The sequence below is a fragment of the Nannobrachium achirus genome (assembly GCF_963921795.1).
Source record: "Nannobrachium achirus genome assembly, chromosome: 7".
NCBI classification, from domain to species: Eukaryota; Metazoa; Chordata; class Actinopteri; order Myctophiformes; family Myctophidae; genus Nannobrachium; species Nannobrachium achirus.
The window spans coordinates 53,860,289-53,884,330 of NC_137816.1; the positions used below are offsets into that span (position 1 = coordinate 53,860,289).

General features: G+C 42.5%; 2 protein-coding genes across 3 annotated transcripts in view; one reads left to right on the forward strand and one right to left on the reverse strand.

Moving 5' to 3' along the window:
* Positions 1–881: 881 nt before the first annotated feature.
* tek (TEK tyrosine kinase, endothelial) overlaps positions 882–24,042 on the reverse strand; it is a 50,183-nt gene continuing 27,022 nt past the window's right edge. Inside the window, exons 12-27 of one of the 2 annotated variants that reach the window (XR_013962227.1) lie at positions 23,531–23,661; positions 22,402–22,567; positions 21,370–21,467; positions 19,441–19,518; positions 17,833–18,004; positions 10,731–10,894; positions 9,971–10,193; positions 9,645–9,755; positions 8,996–9,186; positions 8,264–8,377; positions 8,100–8,170; positions 7,020–7,060; positions 6,576–6,672; positions 4,864–4,963; positions 1,440–3,433; positions 882–1,408 (exon numbers count right to left, since the gene is read on the reverse strand). Coding sequence is in view for 1 of the 2 variants with exons in the window: in XM_080730837.1 (XP_080586963.1) it covers positions 3,359–3,433; positions 4,864–4,963; positions 6,576–6,672; positions 7,020–7,060; positions 8,100–8,170; positions 8,264–8,377; positions 8,996–9,186; positions 9,645–9,755; positions 9,971–10,193; positions 10,731–10,894; positions 17,833–18,004; positions 19,441–19,518; positions 21,370–21,467; positions 22,402–22,567; positions 23,531–23,661 (1,832 nt within the window). In the remaining variant the exon portion in view is untranslated. Of the gene's footprint in view, positions 3,434–4,863; positions 4,964–6,575; positions 6,673–7,019; positions 7,061–8,099; positions 8,171–8,263; positions 8,378–8,995; positions 9,187–9,644; positions 9,756–9,970; positions 10,194–10,730; positions 10,895–17,832; positions 18,005–19,440; positions 19,519–21,369; positions 21,468–22,401; positions 22,568–23,530; positions 23,662–24,042 lie in introns of both variants that reach the window. The other variant, XM_080730837.1, reaches the window with a different exon arrangement.
* Positions 13,432–15,813, forward strand: LOC308288040 (von Willebrand factor A domain-containing protein 5A-like; the record flags this gene model as incomplete). The annotated part of the gene is made up of 1 exon (XM_080729384.1): positions 13,432–15,813. The coding sequence occupies one exon, from the start codon at positions 13,432–13,434 to the stop codon at positions 15,811–15,813; it is 2,382 nt and encodes a 793-aa protein (XP_080585510.1).

The following is a 24,042-nucleotide window of genomic DNA, read 5'->3' on the forward strand; positions in this document are numbered from 1 at the left end:
ATATACCTATTTCCTGGCGTTATTAGCGCACATTCATATTTTAAGTTGGCTGGCAAAAAGAATATCTCTTACTTACCTACCAATAATGTATACAGTAACAAAACAAAACCTAACAAAACATTTAGCAACTGACTCACGTCTACTGGCAAAATACACAGACAGAATGAAGGAATCATGCAGATTGTGTCATGCATGATACATTTTGTAGCACTAAAGTTAAAGCAGGCATAACTCCACAGCAGGTAATAAGGTCTCATCAGAGATGAGCTGCATCAATGGAGGATACAGTATGTTAATAGTCCTGTGAATGAAAATAAGCGATATATCAATGCCACTTTAAAGCTCTTGTGTATGCATAGCATATAATGTATGTAGGAGTACTTTGTCTCATTGAATTCTTTTGTCACCCTAAGTAATTTTGAGGGTAGAAAGCAGACTTGCAATTTTTTTTTTTTTTTTTTTTTTCAGTCAGTAACATGTCAGTATCACGATCAGTATCATATCAGTATCATGGTCAGAATATCATGGTCAGTATCATGCCAGTATCATATAAATAGCCTCATGTGGACAGGCTCTAGTCTAGCATGCTCTTGTTATTAGTGTGGTTGCTGTTCTCGCTTATTTTTGAGCGGTGCTAATTGCTCCTACAGTACGTCTGGCTTTGTGTCCCTTTGTCCGTATGAGCGCGGAACTCCATGTATGGAGATAACTAACATCACGGACATGACAGCCCATGCAAGGAAATGTGCAAGTGATAGCGATGGCAAAATATGACGGAGATGGGCATAGGAACATGCACAGCCCCAAATGAAACAAATGTAAAATATTTTAGATTACAGTTTTATTCAGGGTCAGGTACAAACATTGAGTATTGTTGACAAGATAAAACGTAGAAACATTCACAGTAGACCTGCTACTATTAAAGGATTAATGTAGCAAGGATAAGGCAACAGGTTATAATCATACTAGCCTCAAAACAAAAACAAAACAAAAAATTAAAATAATTGTTCTTTGAAGTTAATAGAGTGGTAGATAGCTTACAGTAAAGATGTGTAGTCCTAAAGCCTGGAAGAGAGGGAGGTGTCCAATGTTTTTCCACGTAGCATTTATGATTTATTCTAGAAATCTGTGTTTAATTTATTCAAAACTCAATGCAAAAACCTACATTGGAAGTCTGCGAACACATGGTGGAGGTCTGGGTTGACATCATCCCTTTAACAATCGTATTACGTACAGCACAATAACAGTGATACATATTAAAATACAAACATATCAATACATATCATTCATCTAACATGTTCATGCACATTAGTATTCTGATATTATTCACATACTCAAACGTATTTCAAATTAGATTTGGTGCGTGTGAATATTTACAGCAGCAGAGTATACCCATATTATTAGAAACCTAAATATGAGCTTAAATGATTATTATAAACCTAAATATGAGCTTAAATACAGGATACAGAAATTGTCTTTACTGCTGTATTTGGTATTTTGTCTATATTGTACAGTCATTGCGACCGTCAGGTCGCAGTTACTACCAAAACCTCCACCGGCTGTCTGTCTGTCAGTCAGTCAGTCTGTCCGTCACACTTTTCCCCAACTCATATCTCCGCCACCGTTACCCCAATCCATGCCAAACTTTGCACACACACTCCTTGCCTGCCAATCCACAACCTCCACCCCACCAGGGACCCCCGGAGCTCCAGGGACCCCCTTCCGCCGCCACCAAAAAGTGCAAAATGACCACCCGGGGCTGTTCACGGGGAATTCCTGGGGACCAGCGACTCCTGGTGCTCCAGAATAGATGCCCCTAGTGGAGGACCCCCGCCACTGCAGCGCACATAAAATGCCGTAACTCGGACTAGGAGCGACCGGGAGAGCCGGGGCCGGTACCCACGCGTCTGCCTCGGCGGCGCCAAGAGAGCCGTCAACATGAATCTGTCCCATATAGCGCCACCATCAGGCCAATTTTTTCAAACACATTTTTGGACACTGCTCCTACAGAATTTGCCCTAAAATCACGCAAATCGGTACACAGTATGTCTACACTCATGTCATCAACATGGATCTGTCCCATATAACTCCTCCATCAGGCCGATTTTTTCAAAAACATTTTTGGACACTGCTCCTACAGATTTATCCCTAAAATCACGCAAATCGGTACACAGTATGTCTACACTCATGTCATCAACATGGATCTGTCTGATTTTTTCAAACACATTTTTGGACACTGCTTCTACACATTTTGGCCTAAAATCACGCTGCGACCTGACGGTCGCTTATCTCCCGATTAGGGAGTCTTACTGGTGGTAATATCTAATATCTCTCTACATTTCACTTTGTGTGTATTAGTACGGCACAGATCCATGACCATGCTCATACGCATGAAGTAACTGACGTCATCGACAGAACGGCCCATACAAGGAAATATGCACAAGTGTCGTGTTTGCACCGCTCACTTCGCACTGGTGCGATTTTTATTATTCTGTTAATTAATATGCAAAATCACATCAGCATATGAAGATGTATACTAACAGTTAGGCTACATTAGTAGAACAACAGTCCATTAAGTGTCTGATATGCTGTGCTTATAAATGAAACTTCTCTTGGTGGTTAAGGTTGAAATTCTGCAGATTTTGAACGTAAATACCATTGTTCTAATGTGAAGATCATATAGGCTATACAGTAATGTTGGGAAATATACGCTGTCTTCTGTGTTTTTTGCAGTGAGATGCGGAAGTGTACGCCCAGTAATGTCAAATTAAACACGTAAACACGGAAAGCTAAGCAATACTGTCTGTGCACGACACATGACATGTAGAATTGTAGATATCTTTTGTGCTTTCAAAGTACTGTACACTTGGTGAAGTGAAAAGACACAAACAATGTGATTTAAGTTCAAATTTGGCAAAGCTGCTTTTTAGGGATCCAACAAGCTTGGACATTGGCCACCTGTCCATCTGTAATTAAGGTACGGTAAATGTTTATTGTGCCTGGTTACACTGCATGCTGCCCAGGCATTATGAGATTGAAAATCGCATTTTGAACGTCAACCAAAATATTTGAATCAGGAGAAATTAATGTCTGGAAAAACAAAATATACAGTAGGAATGAATATACCCTGATGAAGACTCTCTGAGTCGTATTGGCAAATCCACAATTAATAAAAGGATTTTTAACAATCAGTGCCATCCAATGCCATGGATTTACATTATACAGTAAGTAAGCTGGATGGTCATAAAAAGAAAGAGGTTCATATTTATTTGTTACATTGTGTGAGGCATTGTGAACCTAGAGAACAAAGTTGAAATTCATGCAGTCCAACAAACAAAAAAGTGATGCTGATTCAACATTATCCAGCCTCCTCTGCAGAGCAGTCGATCCCAGCGTATGTAAACTTCTCATAAAGGGTTGTGTTGACGTATGTCTGGAAGATGACAACATAAATCACAACAGTTTATGGATAGTTATTTAATGGTGAGAAGTTCTGAAAGTAATATGTACCATATAGGAAGATTGTATTGTACTGTAGAGCAGTGGTTCCCAAACTTTTTAGCTTGTGACCCAAAAAAGAAATCAGACGTTTGCCCGGGAACCCAACCAGTGAATACAGCAGACCAGCTCACAACGCGTTGCTTCGGGCCACGCTGTGAGCTTGTAGATCGTCTATTTTCACTACTTTGCTTGCTTGCTTTTTTGGAAATGTTTATTGAAAATATTTTGAAATAATAATAATTAAAAACAAAACGTAGGAAACCAAAAATTAAGGGACCCATACAAATGTTTCTGTGACCCACAAATGGCTCCCGACCCACTTTTTTGGGAACCAGTGATGTAGAGCGGCTATTTTGAGCGAAACGAGTTGATGTACTATAATCAAGACAGGGGTAGTTAGTTCTACTGACCAACATACACACTTGCCAGCCTTTCTCCTTATTTTCCCCTCATTTCAAGCATGTTGTCAAATGCAGTCTAAAGTAGAAGCTCCTCCTAAGATTCCCCTCTCCCACAGATCTGTACAAACATCTTGGAACCTTCCTCACTCTTTAACCACATGAGCCCTAGCTAGCATCGGCTATTCTGGGCATGTATATAATAGGCCAACATTCAGCGGGAAAAAAGCAGATCTACATCTCGGCGAAGAGATTTCATGATTTGACTATCACTATAGAGCAGAAAACCACTTATAATAATTAAAGGTAGCCTTTAATTATTGAATATATAACTCATTTACAACAAATCTAAAAATTATCTCAACTAAGAATGGTATACATGGGGCATTAAGGTATTGATAATGTCTGATAGGTCAATGGGTGGATCATAGACAAATGCACACAGATACACGTACACATGTATTGGAGAAAAGTGTCAGGGGTTATGTCATGTGTGATAGGAAAGTATCAGCCAGAATGAAAGGGAAGCTGTACAAGACGGTTGTGAGACCAGTTATGTTGTATGGTTTAGAGACAATCGCACTGAAGAAAATACATGAAGCAGAGATGGAGGTATAGCAGAGACTAAAATGTTGAGGTTCTCTCTGGGTGTAACAAGGATGGATAGGATCAGGAAAGAGTACATTAGAGGGACAGCACATGTCAGATGTTTTGTAGAAAGCCAGCAAGGCCAGACTGAGATGGTTTGGACATGTGCAGAGGAGGGATATCGGTAGAAGACCAAAGAGGAGATTTATGGATGTTGTGAAAGAGGACATGAAGTTATTCGGTGTGAAAGACGAGGAGGCAGATGGTGAGATGGAGGCAGATGATTCGCTGTGGCAACCCCTGGAGGGAACAGCCCAAAGGAAAAGAAGAAGATGTACGGTGGACAGAAAGACAAATAGGAGTACAGATACAGTACCTTCCTCTCCTCCAGCATTCTGTTAAGGCAGATGAGGATTTGGGAGAAGGATGGTCTCTCATAAGGCTTTTCCCTCCAACATTGCCGCATCAGGTCATATCTGATGGTAAGATAAGAATAATACAGTAAGGGAACCAATCCTCAACCAGGATAGTTGGAAGGCATCTGTGTCGCGTTAAGACTTGAACAGCTTTAACCATTATTTTATGCTTTAGCTATTGAAAAATAGCACCGAGTGCTGCGTTGCGAGCTTGTAGATCTGCTATTTTTGGAAAATCATGAAAATGTGTGTAGGTCTTTGAATATTTTTACCCGATTCTATAAATGTCTTCTAAATCCTTCTTCAGTGGTTCTCAAACTTTTTAATGTCAAGGACCCCCAAAATTACATGTATTTGGCCGAAGTCCCCCATATTAAAATATGTTGTTCCATGGACCCCCCCCCCCTCCCCCAGAAGCAGAGATTTGAGTTACAAAAGTTTGCTTTGAAAAATATATATTATGTCCCCTCAATGTTAGACAGAGCATTTGATGTCTGGCATAGGGGTGGGATTTCATCCCTACATGATCTCTATGTGGATAATGTGTTTGCAACTGGTGAGCAAATACGGTATTCCTAGGTCGCATTTTTATAGATATTTTCAACTTCGGGACTTTGTTAAATCACAGTTCCCAGGTTTCCCTCAAAGGCCCTCTGCGTCCTTATTGGACACTGTCTTTAGCCAAGGAACTGACCTCAGGCAGATCATAGGGAGAATATACAAACTTTTTAATCTACATGACTCAGCATCTTTGGATAATGTCAAGATTAAGTGGGAGGAAGATCTAGGACAACAAATCCCAGAGGGAAATTGGCCAAATATTATACGTAGGATTCATTCTTCATCCATTTGTCAGCGTCATGCTGTCATACAATTCAAAGTTGTCCATCGACTCCATTGGTGCAAAGCTAGATTGTCCAAATTTAAACCAAATATCGACCCACTATGTGATAGATGTAAGGCTCCTGCAGATCTACTCCATATGTTTTGGACATGTCCAACACTGTACGACTTCTGGAAGTCTGTGATTGATACATTATCTAAAGTTCTTTAACCACTTGACCATTCTCCTTATATTGCAATATTTGGTACTGTGCCACCGGAGGTGTCACTAATATAAGTAATGTCAAGGGTAATGTCTTGCTCTTCTACATTGTTGGCCAGAAGGCTTATACTTTTTAAATGGAAAGATCCGCTTCCTCCCACTTATTCATATTGGGTAAGAGAGGTTATGCAGTTCATTAAGTTGGAGAGAATTAGGTATTCCCTTCGGGGATCCATTGATAAATTTGACATAGCCTGGCAACCTTTCCTGTCATTTATAGAGAGCATGGAGGCAGAAACTGTAGCTGCAACATTTTGTCTTTGTCGTGTGTTTTTCTTTTTCTTGTTACAGGTCTGAGGGGTGAGAGGGTGGGGATTTGTGTGTTGTTTGTAATTTGCAAAAAGGAAAAAAATAATAATAAAAAGACCGTGATCATCCAAAGATATATATTCAAAAAATGTCAAGATTTTTCAAAAATAGTGGATCTACATGCTCACAGCGCAGCACTCGGTGCCGTGCTGCGAGCTTGTATATGTGCTATGTTTCAATATGGCAAATAATTCCAGGTCTTAATGGATTAACAGGCGTACTTAGATATGACCAAAACATTGTGTTTTCTTTACTCACACTTCGTCGTCACAGTTGAGGGGTTTCTCCAACCTGTAGTGCTGTGGCAGTTTCTCATACAGCTCTGCACACGTCATGCCGCAGTACGGGGTTCCTCCTGTAGAGGGCAGTGACACAAGACAATATTATTTATTCTCTACTTGTGTAGGCACTAGTGACTAGGGCCTAGGCACACTAGATGTACAGTGTACTTTCATTTGCATTTTGTTACATTGTTCTTTTGTATTGCATTTGATGGCATTGCTTTGTAAGTGACCTTGCCATATAACTTGCCTGAGATAATTGAAAGACAATTATATTCTTCCTTTCTTTTTCTTCTATGTTCTCTTTTTCTTCAGGGCTGTGCCTGGGGCCAGTGTAATAACTGGCTCACTACAAATATGGATCCTATGAACCAATGATGTTGAATAGCAGAATATTATTATTTAAAAAAGAATTTCAAACCTAAGCTGACGATCTCCCAAAGCAGAACTCCATAAGACCACCTGAGGAGAAAGACAGAGAAAGGCAAGTAAGGTTAAATTATTTATTTCACTTAATTGTCTCTTTATTTAATTGTCTCTTTATTTAATTGCACTTATTTATTATTTCTCCATCCTGCCAGCTGTTTGCAGTATTGAAAAACAGATGATCATTTCTTGAGGACACTAATGTTGCAATGTACAGTATGAGGGCTGATCAAAAAGTTCAAAGACAGCATTTCTGGTTATGCATTTGTCCCAACATTCCTGCCATGTTCAGAAGCAATGCAAAGTCTTCAAACTGCCGTCACATTATAATAGAATATTGGAATGTCATGATCAAATCTCTTCCCTTTCCTTTAAATTAAATTTCATTAGAGTTTTAGTAACAGAAGAAAAAAAAACATGGAGTAAGTCAATACAGAGGGTGTGGTATCAACACAGAAATGCTTTTCTTCTGCCAGAAATTCTTGAATAGAGACAGCCGTGTCACTGTGTGAAGGAGCGCCATTGGTGTCATAAACCAATGTGTCAAATCCAGAACCCAGTTTAAGGTTTCTTTGTTTGTTTGTAAAGCATTAAATGGACTGGCACTAAAATACACCTCTGACCTCATTTGCCCCTAGGCTTTGGAACAGTTTGTCACTTTTCATAGTTCTTCCCCTTCATTGACTCCTAAATGCCTAGATATTTGAATCTTATTGCATGCATGTGTTCCATTTTCTGGATTTAGATATTCTACCTTCTACCTTTAATATTTCTTTATGCTTCTTATTTTCAATTAATCACTGTCATTGCACAGCATTGTGATCAACTTTCTTTAATTTTTGTTTCTATATATTTTCATATATTTAAACATTTTAATTTTACACAGTAAAATCATAATTGAACAAATGGAGTCTTAAAGGTCAATTTGGTTGCTTTGGTTCCATTTGTGAGCTCAATCAACTCTCAGGACTTAACTGGACTGTACCCTTCAATCCACATAAAAGACCTCTTGCTAAGGCCTTCACAACATTTTGATCAGCTTTGTGTGATAAGATACAATTCCAGGGTTACTCACACGTCACTATTGCTGGTGTAGACACTGTAGTTGAGAGACTCAATGGCCATCCATCGAACAGGTAGACGACCCTGGGAGAAACAACACAGCTATAATGAATCGGCCACAGGAATGAGTGAGCAGTCTATAGGCACCAAAACCTGAATATGAAGACTTTATTATACCATTGTTTTCTTGACATAGACTTCTTGTCCTCTGGAAAGACCAAAGTCTGCGATTTTGGCCACATAGTTTTCACCTACAAGGATATTCCTGGCTGCCAGGTCTCTATGGATGAACTGAATGGAGAGAAAGAAAGGAAAGGAGATGAAGACAAAAGAAAATGTGAGTTGTCATGAAACCCACATGTATCTTATATTGCTTTCGGGTACAGTGTGCTATGTGTAGTGAGTTTATGTCATAAATAACCATTACGTTGAGAATATACCATTTGGTAAATTAGAAAAAGAAATCACACCCGGTGTGAAGTGAGCGGTGCCTTTAGGCGGGATGGACATACGGACAGACAGACATACACACAAAGCCAGTTGTAGGAGCAGTTAGTACCGCTCAAAAGATGTGGTTTGATCTATTCATTATTCCATTTACTTCAATTCCTGTGTACTGCATATCTATCCATCCATCCATCCATCCATCCATCCATACTAAGGTCAGTTCTCCATAGCGATATTTCGATGTGCCGTTGTTTCGAGCGGCCAGTAGTCCAAGGCTAACCTGCCGCCGCGGGTGACCGCTAACCTGCCGACACTGGTGAACGCTAACCTGGTGAATGCTAACCCAAAGCCTAAAACCTTAACCCTAAACCTAAACCTTACCGGAGTACTTGGAATTCGAAACAACAGGACATCGACATATAGAGATTTTGCCAGTTCTCCAGGCTCTGTCAGCTACTGTACCTGCTTTTGGCTGAGATAGTCCATGCCTCGCGCAACATCAGCTGCAAAATGCAGCAGCTGCTGTGAGGTGAGAGTGGAGGCTGTGCTGTTGGCGATGGCAAACGCCGGGTCGGTCTCCAGAACCCGGCTCTTCCTCAGGAAGTCCAGTAGATTACCATGGGGAGCATATTCTATGGCCAGATACAGGTATCCTGAAAGGAGGAGAGCAGGAGTAATGGAGAGAGTGGAGGGGAGGAGGGTGACAAGAGAAGAGGTGAGAGAAGCGGAGAAGAGTGTGGAAGACAGGAGGGTATAGAGGAAGGTAGAGGGGAAATGAAAGGAGAGTAGAAAACGATTACAGAAAACAATTAAAATGAACCTAAATGAAAAACAAACTAAATTGGAAAACAGTATCGTGCTCACACACAATAACACATGCTGGGCCCTATTTCCGTCCATGCCTTACCTCTTATCCCTTTTTTTTTTTTTTTTTTACTATTTTGTCAAACATTTTTTTAAAAGCCGATCTACAAGCTCACGTGTCGTCGTAGATCGGCTAGTTACAGTTTTCTATTTTGTTTTTGTTTTTATTATTTTTCAAAATAGTAAAATAAAAAAAGCAAAGAAGTTTAGGGATAAGGCCTGAAGGAAAATATACAAGGTGTCATACCTCTGTGCTCGCAGGCTCCCAGCAGGTTGATGATGTTGGGATGTTGTCCTAGTTTACACAGCACCTCCAGCTCTCCAGCAAAGTCCCGATGGTCATCCTTAGAGGCATACTCTGAGTCAAATAGAGAAAGACTATTTAAAGATAATGGACAAGTTCAGATATTTACAGTACATGACGAATCATGACATCATGAGTGGAGGAAGTTGCTAGTTGTGACAGCTGTATTGTCTGTACTTTGAATAAGATTGGCCTTTAAACGTACAATAATAATGTATAATGTATGTAGTGTACTGCTAAGCTAAGAGCTGATGTTGGTTGTTGCCTACCTTTCATGCGTTTTATAGCCGCATCCATCCTAAGCCCATCCTTCTTGATGCGAGCTTTCAGGACCTGGCCGAAGTTCCCTTCCCCAATAATGTCCTGAAACTTGATATCGTTCCACTCCAGTGTAGGGTAGGCCAGTGTGGGCTCTGGGATCTTGTTGGGTTTCTTATGGCCATTAGGCAGGTTCATGGTGCTGGAGCTGAATTGGACCACCGGTTCATCTCTCTGTTTAGGTAAAATGGATATTTGTCAACTTAAAATTAGTACCCGAGTCTAAGTGGAAACATTCAAAACAAAATCAAATACTCAGTAGTATTTAATAGCATATTCTGACTGAGGAAATGTGCAATTCAGTACAATTACTACAACACATTTTCATTTCAAACATGTTTGGTGTTGTTGCCTTGAGCGGTTTTTCTTTTTTCTTTTTTTTTTAGATGCAATGGGAGTGGATGGATGACTGTGATATGGTATTGCATTACGTACCTGACATATTATGTGAATTAAATAAATCAAGGAAGAGAAAAGGGGGGCTCGCAACTCACTTTTGATAGCTCAAAGTAAATCTTCTGGTCAAGACCAGAAAGGGTCGAAGCTTTTATCTGTGCTGCTGTGTCGTCATTAATAAACTTGGAGCTATCAAAGGTGATTTGCGAGCCCCCCTTTTCTGTTCCTAGTAGTACTGCTTTGACAGTTTTGTCTCAGCACCAAATAACGGAGGATGTGCGTTATCTTTTCTTTGAATTAAATAAATCAACTCACCACTATGTTCTGAAAGGCCTGCACCATTCGTCTTTGGAACGTGGCTCTCTTCAGCTGCAGAACGATGCAGAACGCCAACAGGATTGTCACACAGGTCATGCCTGCTGAGCCCAGGATGGCAAAGACCAGCATGTTTCCTTCCCCAGCGAGAGCACCAGACAGACCTGGAGAAACACACAGAGACACTCAAGGGCGTCACAATGGGCGGAAAAGTAGGACTGAGTTGCTTGGGCCCCTAATTTTGAAAAGTCAGGAAAATGTGTGCAAATCTTTGAATAGATGTATTTTTTAAGCGAACATTGGTAACTCAAATTTTGCTTTGGGGGGGGGGGGGGGGGGGGTCCCTGGAACTAAATATGTTGAGATGGGGTCCGTGGCCAAATACATATCATTGAGGGAGCCTACTTGTGCACAAGGCCAGTGGCGAAACTAGCCCCCGGCGTGCCCCGATGCGAGATTTTCACCAAGTGCCCCTCAACAACAACAGCAACACATTCAACACATGTTTTAGTTTGACATGGTAGCAGCCTACTACAGTAAATAGAAGCAGCAGACACTGTCAGTCACACTGAAGCTATACATTGTTATTAGATTTTTTTTTCTCCTCCGACCTGCGTGTGCCCCTGAACGTCATGGGCCCTAATGCGCATGCGTCGGCTGCGTCAGCGGTAGTTACGCCCCTGCACAAGGCGCAAGTTGGCCCCTCGACAGAGCACAGTTCTAGTTACATGCGCAAGCAGAGTGCACAAGTACTGTAATCGGCTGGGTATGTACAATATGTAGGTGTCTCCGTTTTTGCCAGACCCATGAAATGGGTAGGCCTACATAAGCAAATGTCGGTCTGTCTGTCTGTCCGGGTTTTCTATATAAAGGGTATATATGATGATGACATGATGATGACATGCCTACAACAGGCATGATGTCATAAATGATGATGACAGACAGGGGGTCTGGCACAACCAGGTTGACCTGGTCTAGTTTTGAAGACCGTAGCCCTGAAATGGCTGGGATTCTGGGCATGTATGTATATGTGTCGGTGTCTCATCATTAACAGCCAATGAGGGACCAGCATTCCTTGTGATGCCACTGGTGATGTCAGCAGAGTTTGGTATATAAGAGTGTTCTTGGTAAGGTCTTCATTAACATCCAATGAGGCCAGCAGCGCACACCTCGTGGCGCGCTCTGCTTGCAAGTTGGCACCTCGACAGAGAGCGATTCGAGAGTTACCGTTACTTGAGCAAGCAGAGCGCGCAAGTACTGTTTCCGGTTTGGTACGTATGTAGGTGACTGGGATTTTTGAAGACCGTAGCCCTGAAATAGCTGGGAATGTATGTATGTATGTATGTACTGTAGGTGTCCCCCTAGGTCCCTACAGCCAATGAGGGACCAAAATTCCTGGTGATGTCAGCAGAGTTTGGTATATAAGAGCGCTTTTGGTAATGTCTTCATTAACAGGCGAAGACATTAGCAGCACACCTCATGGCGCGCTCTGCTTGTGCACAAGTGAGGCCTGCTTGAGCGTGTTGGATTCAAAACACTATAGTTTTAGCCCAGCTTACTTCTTAATGTTCTGGATAACATTTAGCCAATCAGGAAGCAGCATTCTTGGTGACGTCACCATTATAGAGTAAGTCCATTGAGTTCAATATGGGAGTGGTGCTGGCTTGAGGATTGGTCAAGCTTCACATGACAATTTGGCTACCCAGACAATAAATAGGCAACCACACTTTCAATTTCCAATTGTATCTTTCTAGTTAATGTTGTATCTGCTCATTGAGCTGCAGCCTGCATTGCCATGAGAAAGGTTTCTGTGTACTAATCCTGTGCTTTACATTTTCATTATGTCAATCAATTCTATGATTATTACAATCCAGAAGGAGAATGTGACCACCATTGGCAGTGCCAGTAATAATAGCCCAACAGAACCTCACACCTGTCAATTGAATTCAATGCACTTTCTTTTCTTATTTTTTTGTATTGTACTATTAAATAATAATAATATATATAAAATAGGCATAACAAAAAATATCAACCTTATAAGAAATACATATTTTAATTGAAATTTCAAAATTAATTCTACTCTTGGCACTTTATTTAAAGATGAGACAATGGAGAGTGACAGGACAGCAGGAATGTGAAAGGAATGCCATGCAATACAGGTCTTAAGCCTGCTGGGGATACACAAGATTGTACCTCAGATTGCACCCAGGTTGTATGACATAATAATGGTCAGTGATGATGAGACATCCTATGCATGCTATCAAACGCAACACACGTGCATATCTCCTTGTATGGGCCGTTCTGTCTGACGTCAGTTATCTTCATTAACTCAAAGCTCAAAGAAACCTTTTGACATGACGTCATGCCATGCAATGAAAAACATCATGCCATATTATATTCCATATAATATATGGAAGAAGATAGTTTGTTAATACTATTAACAAACTATCTTTTATAAACAAACTATCTACTTCACATTGAAGTAGGGCTGTGTTAACAACGTTTCGTTGTCAAGCTCAATGTTAGGCATTTTGACCCATACTATTGTCAGCACTCTCAACGGACCTCAATAGACCTAACCAAAGGGTTAGATGCATCAAGACCGAACTCTTGACAACATATCGTTTCACAATTTTGCCATTGCTTTATAAAACGAGATTCCAAGTTCTGTTGAAGCTATACGAACAGTGCAAACAACACTATGGAATGTGGCCTGGTCTCTTGCCAGAATGAAGCAGTTCCTCTGAAAGGCATTGACGTGGAGGTTGAAGTGAGCGACCATGTGGCGACAGTGACCTCCATTCTACAATATGAGAACGAGGAGGAGAGCCCCATAGAGGCCGTCTTTGTCTTCCCTCTCCCCGGCGATGCTGCCGTCTGTCATTTCAGCGCAAGGATCGGACAGTCAGAGATCATGGCCGAAGTGAAGGAGAAACAGGAGGCCCGAGAGGAGTATGACGACGCACTGAGCTCAGGCCAGCAGGCCTTCCTATTGGAGGAGAGCGAGCAGAGCCCCGACGTGTTCTCCATGAGGGTGGGCAGTCTGCCTCCGGGGGAGAGTGCCTCCATCAGGCTCGAGTACGTTATCGAGCTGGCTGTGGAGGCTGACGATGGACTGAGGTTCTGTCTGCCCGCTGTGCTCAACCCCCGCTACCAACCTCAAGGCGGTGGGGGTTGTGGTCAGCCTCAGGTGACCTCTGTTCCAGCCTCTCTGGTGCCCTACAGTCTGTCATTTTCTGCCCGAGTGGCCTCTGCTCGAGCCGTCGCTAAGGTAGAGTCCAATTGCTCCCTGGACCCTCTTCAGTACCTCAACGCAGAGCAGACCCAGGCCACGGTCTGTCTGAGTGACGGGCACAAGTTTGACAGAGACGTGGAACTGTTGGTTTATTACAAAGATGCCCACCAGCCCGCTGCTATTGTAGAGGCGGGAAAGGATTCTGCCAAGCCTGGCTCTCTGATGGGCGACCTAGTGATCATGTTGAGCCTGTACCCCGAGTTCCCTACAGCTGTGAAGTCATCACTGGCTTCATGTGGGGAGTTCCTGTTTTTAGTGGATCGCTCTGGCAGCATGGATTGTCCCATGGACGACATGCGAGAGGAGCCAGATCGCATTGGCAGTGCCAGGGACACACTGCTACTGCTGCTGAAAAGCTTGCCAATGGGCTGCTACTTCAACATTTTTGGCTTTGGAGATGAATATGACCACATCTTTCCTGCGAGTGTGGAGTACAGCCAGACCACCATGGATGAAGCTTTGGAGAAGGTCAAGGCTATGTCTGCTGATCTGGGCGGAACGGAAATCCTAGAGCCTCTCAAACACATCTACAAGCAGCCCTGCCTTCCCAACCAGCCCAGGCAGCTCTTTGTCTTCACTGATGGCGAGGTGTGGAATACCAAGGAAGTGCTAGATCTGGTGAGAAGCAATGCGAGTTCTCACAGGTGCTTTACTTTCGGGATCGGGGAGGGGGCCAGCTCTGCTCTCATCACTGGGATGGCCAAGCAGGGAGGAGGTCATGCCCAGTTCATCACAGGAACCGAGAGGATGCAACCCAAAGTGATGCAGTCGCTGCGCTTTGCCCTGCAGCCGGCTGTGGTGGATATTTCTGTCTCATGGGACCTGCCAAAAGGAGTGTCTGCCATACCTCTGTCTCCACCTATCACAACCCTTTTCCAGGGCCAAAGGTCCCTAATATATGCCCAGCTGACTGGAGAGAATTTAGGGGCTAGTGAAGGCAGTGTGACAGTGGAGTATAGCCTAGCACATCAACCTTCTCAGAATAAGCTTGGCTTCAGTCTCAGACCTACCAAGGACACCGGATTGACAGTCCACAGGTTGGGGGCTCGGACCCTGATTCGCTCCCTGGAGCTGCAACAGAGAGACGAGCAAGGGCAGCAGGATGAAGCAGTGAAGAGGAAGGTGGTGGAACTCAGCGTCCAATCAGGAGTGAGCAGTGCCTTCACCGCCTTCGTCGCTGTCAATAAAGGAATCGGGGATGCTGTGCAAGGACCTCTGTTAGGCAGAAATGTTCCAGTACCAATGATGCACTGGAACTGCAACTGGAGCCTAGCAGAAGAGAGTGCTGAAGATTGTGAAGGATTCTTGTGTAATGAATCTGAATTTGATAAAATGTGGCGTTTGTATAGCGATACCGGTAGGTGTAGCGATAGCATAGGTGAAGAAGACGACATGTTTTGTGGATCTTCTCGTTCAGAATTTGCTCTTGATGGAGAACCCCCTCAGCCCAGGCTGCCACCCATAGACCCCTTGCTCCAGCTGATCACCCTCCAGAAGGCTACTGGTTTCTGGACCCTAGTTCTAGAGCTGACTACTGTGCTTGGGAAGACTCACGAGGAGTTGGTAAAGTCAAAGCCGCTACCTGTAACCGAGGAGGTTTGGGCCACTATTTTGGCGCTAATCTGGCTCCATGGTTTTAGGATGGAGGCCCAGGAGGAGTGGCAGCTTTTGGCTATGAAGGCAGTGTCCTGGGTTCATGCTCAGAAAGTGGGCTGCGTGGATGAGAGTGTGGAGGCTGGAAACACCTTGTTGGGCTGCAAGGTGCCGAAAGATGACCTGGGGCTCTGAGAGGTTCGTCCTACCTGGCTCCTCCTTGCCTATCCACCTGTAGTGTGCAAGTGTCTAGGCTATACCATGAATAACCCATCATCAATAGACCACTCTGTGCTCTTAGCTTTATGTAACTGGATGACATTAACAGGATTTACAGAAGTTAATACATTTCTAATATTGTGCTTGTCTTACATTGTGGTTTATGATCTGATTCTCTACCAAATGAACATTATTACACTTTTACACCGCAAACTGCTCATTTCACTTTGTGTGTATGAGCATGGAGCTCCATCAATGCTCATACACATAAAGTAACGGAACATAAAGTAACGGACAGAACGGCACATACAAGGTGAACCGGTGTGATTTTATTTCTTTAAGGTTCATTAGTGTGGTTGCCAAAGGCATATAGTTCTCGCCCGACTTTATTCTTTATAGAGTAACTGTTAGCCAATGAGGGAGCTCGCCCAACTTTATTCTTTATAGAGTACCTTTTAGCCAATGAGGGAGCTCACCCAACTTTAGTTTAGTTTGATTAGTGTGGATGCCAGTTGGCCAAAAAGACTATTGTTCTAGTCGGGCCTGTTTTTGAGCGGTGGTAAACCGCTCCATAGAGTGGCTGTGCGTGTGTCTGTAGCCTTTTTCCTCCGCGTTTTGCCATAGCAAAATGTGTGTACGTAGTATCATGTTTGTCTAGTGATGTCATATGTCTGTAGCCTTTTTCCTCAGCGTTTTGCCATAGCAAAACGTGTGTGTAGCATAGCCTGAACATCCCAGACTAAAATCCTAGTCTGAAGACGTTATGCAAGCACGACCACCGCTCACTTCACATTGGTTGTGATTTTTTATTACGGATCAACTTTTAGCCAATCAGGAAGCAGCAACTTGCTCCTTGTGCAGCACTCGTGGTCATGTATGGCCTACTTGTGCGCCAAGTACTGCATTCGGCGGCGTATCTGTCGCGTATCTGTTTGCCGCAGCCAATCAGGGACCGCTATTCTTGGTGGCGTCACCATCAACAAGTGCGACCTGATGTAAATAACACTAGAAAACAGATACGCCAAAAGCAGTGCTTGCGCACTCTGCTGGCACAAGCAATAAGGACAGTAAAGACAACATGTAAAAAAGTCTGAGGTGGGAATTGAACCCAAAACGTTGCAGTTACTGCATGTCAAGGGCATTAAACTTTAACTTTAGTAACGACTGATGGTATTTAATGAGACTGATTATATAGCTTGATTATATACGGTAGCTGCACTCTGTCGAGGTGACATGTACTGTATGTAGGCCGTATGGCCTACTTTTGCGCAAGCGGAGCGTGCCATGAGGTCTGAATGCCCCCACCCACTGAAATCAAAATCATTGAAACCGCTAAATGTTAACAAATCTTTTATTATATCTAATTACAATTTAAATAATGAACGCTTGTTGTAAAAAAACAAAGTTATCCTTTAAAGTTGTACCATGTAACTTTTTTTATAAAACAAATCTTAAAATTGTCCTAACTCTTAAATCGCTAAAGTTTTAGAACACCCACTCCGTTATTTTCAGCTTCTGAAGCCTTCTCTTTATATGTTTCCTATGATCCTGACCGGGGTCCGGTTTTCGCGCAAAAATTACGTCATCATACACTACCGGCCAATCACAGCGAGGGTTATACACTGCCGGCCAATCACAGCGCATCTTGAAGTGGGGTCGCTAGCTATCACAATAGGGCGGCCATATTTGTAGGCGCCCGTGTGTCTCTATCTATACTCGGGTGAAACACTCCGTTTCTCCGGAATGCCTGAACGCACAGGAACCAGGGACCCCTCTAAAGATAGATCTCAGCGAGGTGGAGGCAGACGCGGGGGTGACGCGGGGGTGTGAGGCCCGGTCCGCGGCGAAAAACGGCCGAAAGACGCGGACGCTACTGACCACTAGTTGAGCAACTTACACAGTATAGCTTTAAGCATGCCACATGTGTACTACATTGACATGATCTCCTCCCATAGGATAGATTAATGGATGGATAGATAGATAGATGTATCTTACGGCTGTTCTCCTGTGTAGTGAGTGTCTTCATGTTGATGTGTGGTCTCTCCACGCTCTCTCCCACGTTGTTCTCGCTCCAAATCTCCACCAGGTAGGACGTGTCTGCTTTCAGTCCCCTCAGCTGGAAGTGACTGGGCTGGTAATGGACCTGGTCAGGCTGACCTGGCTGGACCTGGGTTACAGTGGATTAAATTAGTAATTAAACATCACATTGCATCAGTTTACATGAAAAAATATATAGACCTGTAAGACTTCCTAATCGGGAGATAAGCGACCGTCAGGTCGCAGCGTGATTTTAGGCCAAAATGTGTAGGAGCAGTCCAAAAATGTGTTTGAAAAAATCGGGCTGTAAATCTGTAGGAGCAGTGTTCAAAAATGTGTTTGAAAAAATCGGCCTGATGGTGGCGCTCTATGGGACAGATCCATGTTGATGAAATGAGTGTAGACATACTGTGTAGCGATTTGCGTGATTTTAGGGCAAAATCTGTAGGAGTAGTGTCCAAAAATGTGTTTTAAAAAATCGGACTGAAGGTGGCGCTAAATGGGAAAGATCCATGTTGATGACATGAGTGTAGAGCAAGTGTGTACCGATTAGCGTGATTTTAGGGAGACATTTGTAGGAGCAGTGTCCAAAAATGTGTTTGAAAAAATGGGCCTGATGGTGGCGCTATATGGGACAGATCCATGTTGATGACATGAGTGTAGACATACTGTGTAGCGATTTGTGTGATTTTAGGGCCAAATCTGTAGGAGTAGTGTCCAAAAATGTGTTTTAAAAAATCAGCCTGAATGTGGCGCTAAATGGGACAGATCCATGTTGATGACACTCAAGCAAGTGTGTACCGATTTGCGTGATTTTAGGTCAAACGATGGCGGAGATATGAGTAGTGTGACGTGACGTGACGCGACAGACGGACGGACGGACGGACGGACGGACGGACGGACGGACGGACGGACAGACAGCCGGTGGAGGTTTTGGTAGTAAATCAGTTTAGTTCAAGTTACTTCAGTTTGTGTCCGATAAAATAAGATCAAATAAAATTCTATTATAGATTCTTCATTTGACTTTTTTTTAAATAAGGATGAGGAGATCTAAAGTAACAAAAAATTAACCAAAACCATTTCACAGGTTTAAATGCTGTAGCAGGTAAGGTTTTTCCATCAACAGCAATGTGTCCTTGAGCAAGACACTGCAGCCATACAGTACCTCCTCATTCACTACAAATTCAGCTACAAATTAATAATCTTTCACAATCAAAAACATCCATTTTTGAAAGAAAAAATGTTTTACTTTAAATGTTATTCTGCTAAATGCAAGATAGGATCAAACACAAATAATTGATTAGTAGTCTCGCGTGGCCAGACTGTTGCCTCCCACAATTTTCAGGAGATTGTAGAATAGTTGTCTGGCTATTTCATTTGCTAAAGGTTTGTATAGCAGCAAATAGTATATTTGTTTTGAATCCATTACTAATATTTCTCAGACTAAACATAGCACATACTATACTGTATATGTACAGAAGCAGTACAAGGCGGCATTAAAGTAGCAGGGACAGTTTTGAATATGAAAATATGAATATGAAAGAAAGATGAATATGTGATTATTACCTGGTATTCTTCCTGGACGGTGATTTCTGCTACCTGGCGGAAGTCAGGCACTGCTGTGTCCTGGAAACGAATCAATACCTACACAGCCAAACATAAATGTATTAATAAATACAGTACCTACACAGCCAAACATAAATGTATTAATAAATACAGTACCTACACAGCCAAACATAAATGTATTAATAAATACAGTACCTACACAGCCAAACATAAATGTATTAATAAATACAGTACCTACACAGCCAAACATAAATGTATTAATAAATACAGTACCTACACAGCCAAACATAAATGTATTAATAAATACAGTACCTACACAGCCAAACATAAATGTATTAATAAATACAGTACCTACACAGCCAAACATAAATGTATTAATAAATACAGTACCTACACAGCCAAACATAAATGTATTAATAAATACAGTACCTACACAGCCAAACATAAATGTATTAATAAATACAGTACCTACACAGCCAAACATAAATGTATTAATAAATACAGTACCTACACAGCCAAACATAAATGTATTAATAAATACAGTACCTACACAGCCAAACATAAATGTATTAATAAATACAGTACCTACACAGCCAAACATAAATATGAATCAATATCTACAGCCCCAAACATACATGCATTAATCAATACCTACACAGTCAAACATATGAATCAATACTTACTGTACAAACATAAATATGTGTAGTTAACCCATTTAGGCCTAGAATTATTGACTGCTTTAACTATTGAAAAATAGCAGATATACAAGCTCACAGCGTGGCACTGAGTGCCGCGCTGCGAGCTTGTAGATCTGCTATTTTAGAAAAATCATGAAAATTAGAATTTTGACCCAAGAGTCTTTTGAATCCTTCTAAGATTTTTTGAAAAACCTTATGTTTCTATGTCAGCAATCTGGCTAGCCATCGTCAAAGAAAAGGTCCTTTTCACTTCAACTGGAGCTCAGTTAGTCTGTTCTTGAGAGACTACTATGTCAGTGGATCTCAAACCTTTTCATGTGAAGGACCCCCAAAATGATATTTATTTGGCCATGGACCCGCATCTCAAAATATTTAGTTCCAGGGACCCCCCAGAAGCAAAATTTGAGTTACAAACGTTCGCTTTGAAAATACATATAGTCAAAGATTTGCACACATTTTCACGACGTTTTCAAAAATAGCAGATCTACAAGCTCGCAACGTGGCACTCGGTGCCGCGCTGTGAGCTTGTATATCTGCTATTTTTCACTGGTTAAAGCATTCAATAATTCAAGGCCTAAATATTAATGAGTCACTCACTGTAGTACTAGTGACCCTGAGGACATATGAGAGTTTATTTATGTGTTTTTGTACCTTACAAGTATATCAGGTATCAAGTGTAGGTCTGTTCGTGTGCATGTATGCGTGCGTGCATGTACTGTATGCTATGTAAGGGATAATGAATGGACGGACTGATAACTCCCTGAGGCGCAAGCCGAAGGGATGTTATCTATCATCATTCACCCAGGAGCCATTCATTATTGCTTATTACCCGGCTACTAAATAAAATTAATAATTTTAAAGTGTTCCACAAGTGTTGCGCTGGGCGTCCTCCTAGCGCGACACGGTCGCCTTGGAAAACAAGGAAGTGCTGATTAGATAGAATAGAATCCATTATCTGATACTACGCTGTCTATTTCTTGCTTAAAATATTTTTAAAAACATTCTTGAGAGCAACGTTTAGTTGTAAATGTCGCTGTGTGTCTGTTTACATGGCTGAAATGTTGCCTACAGCTTGACTGCAGCAGGTGCTTTGAGCCTTTGATTAGGCAGCGGTCTGTTATAGAGCGGAGCGGTCTGTTATCGGGGAATATCAGACCTCTGATTTCAGCGATTGACCAATCAGAATCAAGCATTCAAACAAGCCGGGTAATAAAATATAATAATAATATACCTTATTAATGGAGTGTCCCTCAGGTAGAATCCAGGTAATAATGGAGGACGTGTCACTGATGTTATGGCTCATGATGTTAGAGGGAGGGGGAGGCAACACTGAGGACATAGACGGTAGACACACCACACAATGTCAACAGCTCATCATCCACCGAAAATCTATTTATCCACACATTATCCACACATGCTGCAGCTGCATTGGTATACTGTAGATCCCCTTTCCAACCTCTTCCTCTACTCCCAAGCATGCAAGTTGTTGTAAAGTGACTGCACACAATTATTAACAACCAAATAAATAATGAATGTATTATATATGATGCTATCCGTCCGTCCGTCCGTCCGTCCGTCTGTCCGTCCGTCCGTCCGTCCGTCCGTCCGTCTGTCTACCAGTAAGACTCCCTAATCAGGAGATGAGCGACCGTCAGGTCGCATGTAACCTCATGGTGGCACAAGAAGAGGGGCATGTGAGAAATCATGGGTTGAGGTTGTGGTTTGCCAGCCAAGGAGTGTGTGTGTATTGTGTGTGTGTGTGTGTGTGTGTGTGTGTGTGTGTGTGTGTGTGTGTGTGTGTGTGTGTGTGTGTGTGTGTGTGCAAAGTTTGGCATGGATAGGGACAACGGTGCCAGTCGAGGGGTGCCTCGGAATAATCTGATAACATTTGGAATTCATCAATATCACTACATAAATATCACTTCACTATGCTTTGTAAAACGGATCTGATTTGCACTGTACTTGATGAGTTATTTTTCCCTCTACGGCCACCTCTCTTCACCAAAAATAGCAGATCTACAAGCGTTGTGAGCTTGTGGATTGGCTATTTTTGGTGAATCTTCCCCCTGCTGGGTTATTTTCAGTCAGTTCTGATAGAAACATAATATTTACCCAATATGATGTAAGATTCAAAAAATGTACAGTGTAATTCAGGGGAGCCGTGAATGAAAAGCTTATTTACAGGCGTGCCCCGAGTCAAAAAGGTTTAAGTTGTGTCTCTGACCAAAAACGCTGGAAAAGAACAATACCCAAAACAACTTACCGTTACTGAGTGTCCATGCAGTGACAGGACGGCTGTCTTGTCCGACAGCCTTGGTGACGGTCCTCACCCTGCACTCATATCTGTGGCGGGGCAGCAGCTTGGTGACCTCCAGGCCCGTGGAGTTGGCCGGTAAGTGCTCCGTGTGGACGTTGTTGGGATCCGAACTCTGGAATAAGGACAGGGAGAATGTTAGAGAGGCAGGGGCTGTAATTTCTAAAAGGGCTTTTGGTGAAAATATTGAAAATAACAGATCTCCAAGCTCGAGCTTGGAGGTCGGCTATTTTTGGTATTTGTCACACTAACTAACTAAGCATAATAAAGTGAATAAGAGATGTGGCGTACGGCATGGATTTCTACACAGAGAGGGACATTCTTTCAACATGAGATGCTGCATTCAAGTTAAATAGAGTTTGGAGATTCTTTCAACATGAGATGCTGCATTCAAGTTAAATAGAGTTTGGAGATTCTTTCAACATGAGATGCTGCATTCAAGTTAAATAGAGTTTGGAGATTCTTTCAACATGAGATGCTGCATTCAAGTTAAATAGAGTTTGGAGAAGGCAATTCTCTTGAATTCTGCCTTCAGGTATGGTATGGAAAGGGGGCATTTGTATTTCTTTCACCATAGTGAAAACTGCATTCATGGTCTGGTGAGGGATGCTCAAGCCCCTTTTGATGTCTATGTGTGCACGTGCCTGAATAAGGCAGTTAGTCAGCGGGTGAGTCAATATTTTGACTAATCATTTATTCATCCATGATTTTGCAGACAGACAGACAAAAACAGAAACATAGAAACGTGTTCCACAGTGAGAACAATAACGTCACATGTGTCAGACGGAATACCCAGTAAAATCAGAGCTAATTTATTCATTCAGAACTCTGAGAGTGTACACATTTCTGCATTCTCTCTTTAACAGTTTTGTATTGTTTTGATATGAACATAGAAACCAGTAGGCCTGCTGGTCCAGGCGCATACCAGATAGGCATTGATGCCTGACGGCGTCGCCGGTTCAATTTCCGATCCGGACGGCCTTTGCCGCGTGTCACTCCCCATGTCTCCCCGTTTCCTGTCAGTCTACTGTCCTATCCATAAAATAAATCAGTAATGCATCCTCAGTGAAGTGATTACCTGCAGACAGGTGACCACGTAGTTCCACTGGTCCTTGAAGGAGCTCTGCTCGCCCCCCACGGAACCCCAGGAGAGACGGAGGGAGGTCTGGCTCACCGCAACCAGACGGAGAGAGGTGGGGAGTGGCAGGTCTGCAGTGGTGTTGGATGGGGAGAAGAGGGAGACTTATGGTAAATGGCATTAACCAAAATGTAACTTAAGCATTAACTTGATGCTTAACACAATAACTGCTGCTTACTATGAAGGGTTAACTTTTCTTTGACGCCACGCAGATCCTCCCATTGGCACACGCTGTTATTGTGAAAGGCCTGGCTGGAATGTGTGTACACACACGGAATGGTGAATGACATCAACGATTACGTCATCTAGTCACATGACATGTGTCATGTGACAGTGTGTCATGGCGGCCGCCAGCCGAGCCTTGTTAGTGCTGTTTAGGGATGTGCTTTGGGATTAAAAGTCTTTTTTGGAGTAAATGAAGTCTCTTTATGGGCCTCTCCATTGATTTAACA